At 40.0% G+C, this 10824-nt stretch overlaps 1 protein-coding gene across 1 annotated transcript in view; it reads left to right on the top strand.

Annotated features, from left to right (window-relative positions):
• Positions 1-4775: 4775 nt before the first annotated feature.
• The window catches only part of tp63 (tumor protein p63), a 50438-nt gene continuing 44389 nt past the window's right edge, over positions 4776-10824 (top strand). Inside the window, exon 1 of the mRNA XM_053635764.1 lies at positions 4776-5187. Coding sequence (XP_053491739.1) covers positions 5135-5187 — 53 coding nt within the window. The 5' untranslated portion in view covers positions 4776-5134. The remainder of the gene's footprint in view (positions 5188-10824) is intronic.

Genomic DNA, 10824 nt, shown 5'->3' with positions numbered 1-10824 from the left:
CCACCTTAATAAAGGCCTGGCTGAAATTCTGGCTGAAGAAAAGCACTACCATGCATCACTGTGAGTATTGTGTTCTTTGGCTGATGTGCTTTTTTGCACCAAACAAATCTTTTGTAATTAGGTAATTATTATACTTTTTGGAATTGGTCTCATGCAGATAGTAATCAGTACTTGTCAGATATTCCTGCAGCTCCTTTAATGTTGCCGTTGTTCTCTTTGCTGCTTCCCTGGTAAGTTTTTGTCTTGACTTTTATAGATTTTGGAGGGATGTCCTGTTCTTGGTGATGTCACTGTGGTGCTCTATTTTCTTCACTTGTTGATGATGGCCTTCACAGTGTTCCATGGTACATCTAATGTTTTGGAAATGTTCTGTTCCCCTGTCTCCCAATCAATACCTTTCGACAGTGAGACCCTGTACAGGCTTTGTAAGCTTTTTGCAGACCATGGCTTCAGCTGTCAGATGAACTGATCCATTCTAATGCTTTTGTATATATATAGTGCCCTCCACTACTACTGGCACCATTGGTAAATATGAGTATACCATTTTTGTGTTGATTTTAATGTATGTTTTGGATCATTGTCCTGCTGGAAGATCCAACCATGACCCATTTTAAGCTTTCTTGCAGACGCTGTCAGGTTTTCATTTAATATCTGTTGATATTTGATAGAGTCCAAAAACCACCACCATATTTAACCGTGGGCATGAGGTACTTTTTCATATGGCTATCTCTCTGTGTGCGCCAAAACCACCTCTGGTGTTTGTTGCTAAAAAAGTCTATTTTGGTTTCATCTGACCATAGAACCAGATCCCATTTGAAGTTCCAGTAGTGTCTGGCAAACTGAAGACACTTGAGTTTGTTTTTGGATGAGAGAAGAGGCTTTTTTCTTGAAACCCTTCCAGACAACTTGTGGTGATGTAGGTGACTTCAGATTGTAGTTTTGGAGACTTTCAGACCGCAAGATGCAACTAACTTCTACAGTTCTCCAGCTGTGATCCTTGGAGATTTTTTGGCAACTCGAACCATCCTCTTCACAGTGCATTGAGACGATATAGACACATGTCCAATTCCAAGTTGATTCATAACATTTCCAGTTGACTGGAACTTCTTAATTATTGCCCTGATGGTGGAAATGGGAATTTTCAATGATTGTGCTATTTTCTTACAGCCACTTCCCATTTTGTGAAGCTCAACAACCTTTTGCTGCACATCACAGCTATATTCCTTGGTCTTACCCATTGTTAGGAATGACTAAGAGAATTTGGCCCTCATATGTATACCCCTGTGAAACAGGAAGTCATGGTTGAACAATTTCCTGTTCCTAGTCACCCAGGTGTACTAAAATTTTTATTAATATCAATGGGAATATTCTTCAAATATGTTTTTTTCATATGAATTCATAGGGGTGCCAATAATTGTTGCACACCTATATTTAACAAAGATTTTTTTTATATAAACCTGTGTTGTGTTTGCAATTGTTTTATATCCATGAGAGCAGAGTTTTTGTGAATTTTTTTAACAAAAGATCAAATGGTTGGACAATAAAGACAATTTTTCACAGCCTTCTTTGCTCATATTTACCAAGGGGGCCAATATTAGTGGAGGGCACTGTATGTGTTATCATGTATGTTATTGGTTATGTTTGATTGAATTGTTCAGTTTGGTTCTCAGTGTGACGCTGAGTTCTGTTCAGTTAATAAAGGTTCAGTAAGAATATTCGGCCAGTGTGAGCATTCTAATTGTGAAGGCTTGCCGAGGACACACTCAGTGGTAGATGGTGGAAAGTTACACACAGGATTCTCATAGCTTTTGAGTGAATTCTTTCCAGAAGTGATGTGTGCTTAACCAAAGAGCATGGGTGTGGTTGTTAATAACGCTGAGTGTGCAGTTTGTGCACTTATCTCACAACTTATGTGAATTTGATCAAATAGGATGCATTTTGTATAGCCTAGGCATGAGATCTGCATACCAGAATGGCACACAGTGTCCCGTCCCCAAGCAGGGTACAGTAAATGAGGTACTCATGTAGGAAAACACCCAAAATCTCACACAACATGTCACGTGTGGGAGTAATATTAACCAAAATTCATCAATTCAAAATTCAAACCAGGGGTGGACTGATACTGTACTGAGAAATTATACTTAAGTGAAAGTATAGATATTTTGTCACAATCTTATAAAATTAAAAGAGGACGAATTCAGCCATAGAATTTACTCGTCAGAATAAAAGTTGCTACTTTAATGCTCAAGTATTGCAGAGTAAAAATTGAATATTTGTAACTGATGAAATTAAGTTAATGTCATGTTTTCATGTGAAAAGTAACTATTATTACTGATCTAAAACTGTTAGAAGATTCCTTTTTGTTCTATAGCAGCTATGTTGTTTTGCCTGAAATTAGCATTCATCTTTGTAAATTGATTTAAATTTGACTTCCTGCATATCCAACTGTTTTAGTTACTGGAATCGATGGTAGCCTAACATGGCATTAGCAAAGAAACATGCTAATTTAGTTAAATATAGCTATTTGCTATTAGCAACTTAATGAAAGTTACTTTACATTTACATTTATTCATTTAGCAGATGCTTTTATCCAAAGTGACTTACAAATGAGGAAATACAAGCAAAGCGATATATCAAGCGGAGAACAATACAAGTAGTGCTACCATACAAGATCCATTAATTGAGTTCCAGAAGAAGCAAAGTGTGCAGAGTAGAGGTGTAAGTGCCAGAGTTAGTTTTTTTTTGTTGTTGTTGTTGTTTTTAGGGGTTGGTTAGGTGTCCACGGAAGAGGTGGCTCTTTAGCTGTTTTTTGAAGATGGTGAGAGATTCTGTGGTCCGGATTGAGGTTGGAAGTTCATTCCACTGCTGAGGAACAGTTAGTTTGAAGGTTCTTGAAAGGGACCTTGAGTCATGCTGAGTAGGTACTACTAAGCATCAGTTGTTGATCGATCTCAGATTGCGTGAGGGAACGTAAGCCTTCAGGAGAGAGTTGAGGTAGGAGGGTGCTGTTCCAGACAATGTCTTGTAGGTGAGCATCACCATGCTTTTTTAAATTCAGTTAATGCCTTGTAGGTAGGCAAAGGAGACGTCTCATTTTACGCAAGTCTTTGCTTACTCTGGCATATTGAAACATTTTACCTAAGTATGGCTACAGTGCCCATCCTCAAGTTCACCTTATCCCTATTCAGATGCATGGATAACTATAGCGTTAACTACTCTTACCATTGACGAATTGGCACGATTCTTGATCATTATCTTCTGCATTGATGATCTGAAATGATTGGATGCTAAATTTAAATGATTGGATGCTAAACTGAAATGATTGGATGTTTAACTGAGCTCATTCTATTGATGTGTACATTTATTGAATGCAACATACATTATTGAATGAGGTAGAGAAGAAGAAGAGACCTTCAAGGTTTAGACTAAGCAAATATAAGGAGTTAAAAAGTGTTTTTATTTCTTGGAAATGTAACTAAGTAAGAGTGCAAGTATTCAAGTTCATTAAAACTCAGCAGCTAATAAGTTTGTACTGTCACCAGGCACAGGACAAGTGTCAAGTAACAGTTAAGTTTTTAGCAGCAGATTGGATGATCTGTGATCATGGACATGTGCCACTCACTAATCAATCTAAATGTGACTTACACTTCAGCATGGTCTTTTCATTTAGATTTGTTAAGGAACGGCACTTCCAAAACAAGGACGTACAATTTGCAGATGTTAGTAGAGCCCTCTGTCTGTCCGGGTGTAGGCAATATGTGGTGGTTCATGTTCATTGGGCGGGTGATATGAGGGTTGGATTAAAAATAACTCTGCTGCTTTAGCATGTGTGGCAAAGAGGAGGTAAAGCAGACATTTGCAGAGGGCTGTTGGCTGGCTACTTGCGAGGGGGGATTTTTTTCCCACGTCACTTTCCCTCTGAATAGGCTATTAAAAAGACACAGCCGGTCTGCAGCCTGATCTCACTAGGTTGGCATACTATGCTGACATCATCCAGGTCTCGGAGGTGCATTGTGGATGGTGAGGCCAAGGAGAGAAGAGGGCGCTAGAGGGACCTCTCGGTTTCCAAAAAGTACAAAAGTCCTGCATGACGACTCATGTTCCCTGGATACTCAGCATCTATTTATTATCTGTCCACCTCTGCGACCCTGTTCTTTAATTTAGCACTCTGATTCATCTGCTGTTCATTCCACTAAAAATGCAAAAATGCCTCTACATTTACAGTCACTTGGCCACTGGCCACTCCAGCAAGACTGGGTTAATGTCTGCATTTAAATATGTTTTAGTTAGTTGCTTCATGTTTGGAATCCATGCACCATTGAAAGACAAAGAAGGGTACGCTTAAATTATGAAATCCCACATTGCCTGTGTAGTGTCTCAGATGAGATTTTTAGCTGTGAGCACCAGCATGAGCTCATACATTAGAAATTGCCAGGCCTCTTTCCTACAAAGCACTGCAGACGTTCCGAGTGTACATCCTAAATGTATGTCAGCAGCAAGGGTAAAGAGCTAGAGCTACACATTTCACCTCAGGCTTTAGTCTTATTGACAGATCAGGAAGCCACGAAGCCAGGAAGGCATGTTTTTCACCTGATCAATCCAGAACGATGCGCTAGCAGCCCGAGTGATGCAATTGCAAATGCCTGACTGACAGCTCTACTGATTGTAAAAGGAAATTTCAGGCAGCAATGGGAAGTTGGAATGAACATTTCAGAACTGTGCTTAGACAGCTATCACTGGGGACATGGACCAGGAATGGAGAGGGTGGGGGACAATTTGGCGAGGGGGCTTGTTGCTTAATATCAATATCCTAGCAACTGAGGGAGTACGATACCTCATGCAGTTGTTGTCAGGGATTGGTCAGCACTCTGGCATTGGCGCCACCCCCTGAGTTCAGGCTCTGTAGGAAGAATAAGCCAAAATCAAAACATCCTACACACTTGACTCACTCCTGTGCACTTGACCTTAACTGCACTTTACCCTGTCTGACATTACTTGTGCTTAATAGTTTTGTTTTGTTTTATTCATTACTAATATTTATCCTACATCTGACCTCTTTCTTCGCCTTGATCGATGTGCTTGTGCCACTTATTGACAACTTTAAAAGGTTCAGCGAAGACTACAGTGTGGCAGTATGACGTCTCCCTATGCGGCCGTACAGTTCTGCCCAGAACACGCCTTTCAACGGTAAGACATGACCTTCTGTTCATGGCCAAGTTCTAAGTCTGAGTCACCAAGATTACTGTGGAAATGTTGTCACGTGAACCAAAGTCTGACTGTAAGTTTAGTTGTACTGGTTTCATGTAGTAACACAAGTGGGTCATGTTGTTAATCATTGTACGGACTTGTTTTGGGGACTGAGTGGAATTTCACTCACTTTTTGCATGAGTATATTTACCCATACTACAAACACAACTTCACTGGAATGTCACACGATTGGTATTAACTACAAGTTTTGTTCAATTTCTGTAAACGTTTGCAGTTATACTTGTCCAGCTTGAGACTGTGTAACAGTGTCTGGAGATGCAAACAGTTGGATCTAACAGTCCAGCTGCTGCCAGGCTCGGATATTTATAGACACGTGTTCTTATGGTAACAATGCAAGTGTATGGGAGTGTCCAGGGTTCAGGGCAGTCAGACAAGACACTTGAAACCTTGAACCTCCTCACTATTCACACACCACTTTACACTTTACTGCAGAGTTAAACTGGGCTGAACTCCCTGCCAGTACTGCTGTATCACTGCTGTGCTCATCTTAGATCCATGTTAACCCTTGTGTTCTGTTCGCGGGTCATATCACCTTCAGCCAGTTGAGACACAAAATAATATTTCAAATGGCCAAAGTTGAGTAAAGACACACAAAAGCACTTCTCGTGCCTATGCGTAATATGAGTACAAATAAGACACTGAGATAATGTTACATTGAAACATTGGATTTGCCTCTTTGTTTTATTGTTTGTAAAAAGCAGTGGTTACAGTTACATTTATACAGCGCTTCTCTAGACACTCAAAGCGCTTTTCATAGTATGGGGGGGGGGGTGTCTCCTCAACCACCACTAGACCACTATAGTAGTTTTTTTAGCCATTCTCCGGTCATAACATGACATAATAAATAACATGACCTGTTATCTATTGTTACTTAGTAAGCTTAAATCAAAAAATCATATCCCATTGGTCTACGTCATTCAAAACTCTGACAATGAGCGAAGACGCACTACAAACAAATGTGTGTTTGTGAACGAACATCTAACAAGAATTGAATCACTCTAATTCACTATTCTGAGCACCACATCACTGACACAGGTGTATTTATGCTGTGCGCCTGCACTAACGAGCGTACCTGACCCTGATCACAGGTGCTTAAACCCATCACTGTTGTTTTACTATCTAGTCTATAAGTCATCCGTTGACCTAACCTGCTCATTAGGCAAGTAGACCAGTAGCAGATATGTACAAGAGCCGATATCACGCATAACAAATTTCTTCAGATTCTCATGTTTCTTCTAGTATTTTAGCTAGTGAAAACACCATGAAAATAGGCAAAAATCCATATTATTTCTCATCAGGAGAAAATTATAAATACAATGAATTTTTTTTTTTTTTTTTAAAGTAAATGCAAAGTTATTGGCAAATAATTTTGCTTATTTTCTAGAAATAAATGCTATAAGCAAAATTACTAAAGACCGTTCTAAAACTGAAAATAGTATTTTTTTAAACGGCTTGAAGTATATTTTCAGTATAAAAAGTAAAATGTATATAATGTCAAATAAGTGTTATTTCTAATAATTAGGTGCACAATTGTATCACGCACATCTGATTATCCATCTTATGTTGCCTAAAATAAATGGATCAACCTAAAATCTAGAATACAAAATAGAATAGAGACACCATTAATAGATACTGGTTGGGAAACTATTTTTGATTTATATTTTTTTGAGAATCCACCTTTTTTTAAGAATCAACCTTCTATTTGTTCTGTGTTAATGCTGTGCTAAGAAATTATTTATTTGGAGTATAACAGGCATGTCTAATGTGCTCTTACCTCACATGTGAAAAATATGACTTTTGTCTCATGGAAGAGTGACTTTCCCTGTTTGACTGCTTTGCCATAGTCAGCACTGCTTTGGAGAAAAACTTAGATAAACACCATAAATCATGAAGAAAGCACTCCTGCAGAGTGAGTGGAAGTTGCTATTTGAAATCACTCAAGCTTTTTCACTAGAATGAGGCACAATGAAAGCACGCGACAGAGAGGAGGAGAAACCTGGAGCGCCACTCTTCTTTTGTTTGTGCCTTCATGTCTGTCCTGCAGCCACTGGTTTGAGGGATGAGGAAGGGAGGGGACTGCTCTCTTTGAACACCGCTTGGCTTTTGATTAATGAAGTCACAGGAGAAGACCCCTACACCCTTGCAGATCGCAGGGCTCTGTTTGTTTTGATTGCATCTTCATCGCTGGATGTGCCCAACCTGCCAGGAGACAATGGGCAGCCCTGTTTAGCTCTGACCTTTAACCCTGTTCCGTCTGCGAGAGGCCTGGTCTGCATTTAAGTGGATACTGCGCACCTTCCCCCTTAGGCTGAATACATAAGTCCTTCAGTAACCAGACACCCGGCTGCCCACAGCCCCCCCCACACACAACACCAGATCCACTAAACATCAAACCCACCACACTCAGGAGCAGCACGAAAATAACCGCAATGAAAAAATAGAGATGAGACCACTATTGTCTCCATGGAGGGTTTCAGGCCTTTTTTTTTTAAGTGGTAGCCCAATTCAAATACAGGTGAAGCGTGATGTTTTACAAAGCTCTGAGTGGATTTTCCCAAAGTATTTCTTAAACATACTTTGATCTTCCTTCTTGGAAAGACAGGAGCAGATTGCCTAAGCCGAGGATGATATGCAGTTTGGGATGGTGATGGATTTGGCAGCCAAAGCTATAAGACATGTCACTGAATTGAAATAAGAAATAGCATTAGAAGATAACAGTTGGTTTGATTGATTTATAAGGTCATAGCAATGCCATTTGGTCTGTGTTTGAGCTTTTGCACCAGATAACACCTTTGGTGTGCTTACATGACCTGTCCAATAGAACTGAAACAGCTATCTGTGAACCATGGCGCATAACCTGACCATAAACTTCTGTCATTTCTGCTCTTGTAAATCACACAGCATCAACACTTGGATGAAAAAGGCCTGGATGCTTTGACGTGTGGGTGCTGTGCCTTTTTGTGGAACCATGATGTCGTTCTTGGCCAACACTCCTTGTCAACTGGATTGTGTTTCTGGCGACGTCCCAGCGTTGTAGGGGCTAACACGGGTCACCTCATTCCTATAACACTTCCTCCTTGCTGCAATCCATAAATCCTCTTAGCTTTGATTAGAGCTCACTCTCTCTCTCCCTCGATTCAGGGCTAATGATGACATCATGACAGTGGTCATTCAGTTGAGCAGGCAGATCTCCAGTTGTGAATGTAAAACATGCTCAGTACTATGTGTGACCTGAGAAAGTGGCTAGTCTGCACTTGCTGAAGACATATATATTCCTCATGCTCTCACAGGCCGAAAATGTTGATAATATTACATGTAATAATATATTCTGAGAGATATGGACACCTAATCCCTACAGTGCAGGACTTCATGCCATTTAATAGTCATTACATCCTGTGGCATACGAGTATGATTTTGTTTTGCGGTATAGAGTGGAGATCTGATTCAGGATCCAGACGAATGAAGGGTTACTCCAGTAGGTCTCCGTGCACTATAAATGAAACATCGTCTCCATGTGATATAAACACTTTGCTTACGTTGCTTACACCTGTTAATACTCTGTGATTGAGTTGTTTATTCATGTAAAATGATAATACCGCAACGCAGGGTTTCTCTCCTACTGTCCCTAGGACTCGGTACCCTGCACAATTTTGGTTTCTTTTTGCAGCTAACCTGATCCGACTGATGATGAGCTTGATAATGAGCTGGGTCAGGTGTGTTAGATAGGAAAATAGAAAGTATACTGGGTAGTGGCTCCCTATGAGATCTTAATTAATGGATTACGCTATATTTAAACTTCACAGTATGGCCAAAAGTATGTGGACACCTGGCCATCATAACCATATGTGGGTCTTCCCCAAACTGCTGCCACAAAGTTAGTAGCACACAATTGCCTTTGTATGCTGTAGCATTACAATTTCCCTTCACTGAAAGTAAAACAGAGAGGAGGAGAAACCAAATATGTTCCAGCATGACAATGCCCCTGTACACAAAGTTAGGTCCATGAAGACATGGTTTGTCAAGATTGGAGTGGAAGAAATCGAGTGGCCTGCACAGAGCCCTGACTTCAACTCCACTCAGCCCCTTTGAGATGAACTGGAACGCCGACTGCACTCCAGGCCTCCTCACCCAACATTAGTGCCTGCCTTCACTAATGCTTTTGTGGTTAAATCAGCACAAATCTCCATAACCACGGTCCATAATCTAGTGGAAATCCTTCCCTGAAGATTGAAGCTTATTCTAACAACGAAAGGGGGACTAAATTTGTAGTATGGGTGTGATGCTCAGGTGTCCACAAACTTTTGGTCACATGGTGTATGTGTATGCACACCATCCAGGATGTCCCCCACCTTGTGCCCCAAGTTCCATGGGATAGGCTCGAGGCTAACCGCAACCCTGTGTACGGTACACTGTATGAAAAATGAATGGACTTATGGAATAGACTAGAGTAGAATTTTATTACAATAGCAAATACTCAATTATAAGTAAATAGTCTTTGGGTATAGAACCAAAAACATTTTTTATATATACAAAATGCTGTATTCAGTGGTGGTGAATAGTTGTGAAACAGACATGAAGGAAATGGTTATGACTCTGGGTATTACTGACTTTTATTCAAAATAGAGACAAGAAGAGAATGTAACACTAAGAACAAAACAGTGTGTAGGTAGGACAAACAATGGTGATCAGTAATTGGTCATTGGGAACATAGGCTCACACAACTCAGTCAGGCTTTACACGCTAGTGATGAGTCGAGTGAACCCGCTCCATCAACTCATATAACCAGCAGCTGTGATGTGAGCTGGAGAGTCATACTGAGTGCAGCACAGTCAATAACATCTACTCAGAAGATCACTAGATGTGTCTCTATGCTCTTTTCTGAAATAAAGTCTGTCAAAAAAGTTGTCAAATGTACTGACAAGTTATCTTTTTTTTTTTTTTTGGTTCAATAAAACTAAAATTAAAAGTAAAACTAAAATTAAAATAAAACTAAAATTAGAACTAAAACAATAAAACTCAAATAAAAGGAGTCTCCCAACCTAACAAGAAAATTATTCATTTGGCAACAATCCATTTTGGTGACCTTCAAACACATAATAAAACTGGTCACAAACTTACAGCTTCAGTCATGTGTGTGTGATTAGGAGAATTCATAAATGATTTAGCATGACACTGTGTAGATATGTGGACATTTTTTCCCTGAAAATCCCCCATGCATGTGTGCAGTACAATCAATTCAAAACTGGAAGTGGAAATTTCAGTGGCGGACTCATGGATTATGTATGACAATAGACCTGGCTGTGCTTGGTGTTTGGCATATGTGAGTCCTCGAAAGACCTAATAGCATTATCTGTGGGCTTAGACCACACATTAGGAGTAAAAGATGGCTTCTCTCTCGTGACAGGCCTGGCAGCGCAACAATATCCGAGTAAATCAGCTCAAGCATTCACCCCGCGCCACACCTCTTTGGCTGCACATAAAAGGGGGATTGACCATGCTTTTCTTATTGAGCTGTTCTGTGAGGGAACCTTTTAAGCAAAGAAAGATGCATTTTGA

Source organism: Ictalurus furcatus, chromosome 11, assembly GCF_023375685.1.
Source record: "Ictalurus furcatus strain D&B chromosome 11, Billie_1.0, whole genome shotgun sequence".
Taxonomy (NCBI): Eukaryota; Metazoa; Chordata; class Actinopteri; order Siluriformes; family Ictaluridae; genus Ictalurus; species Ictalurus furcatus.
This window is presented reverse-complemented; position numbering and strand designations above follow the sequence as displayed.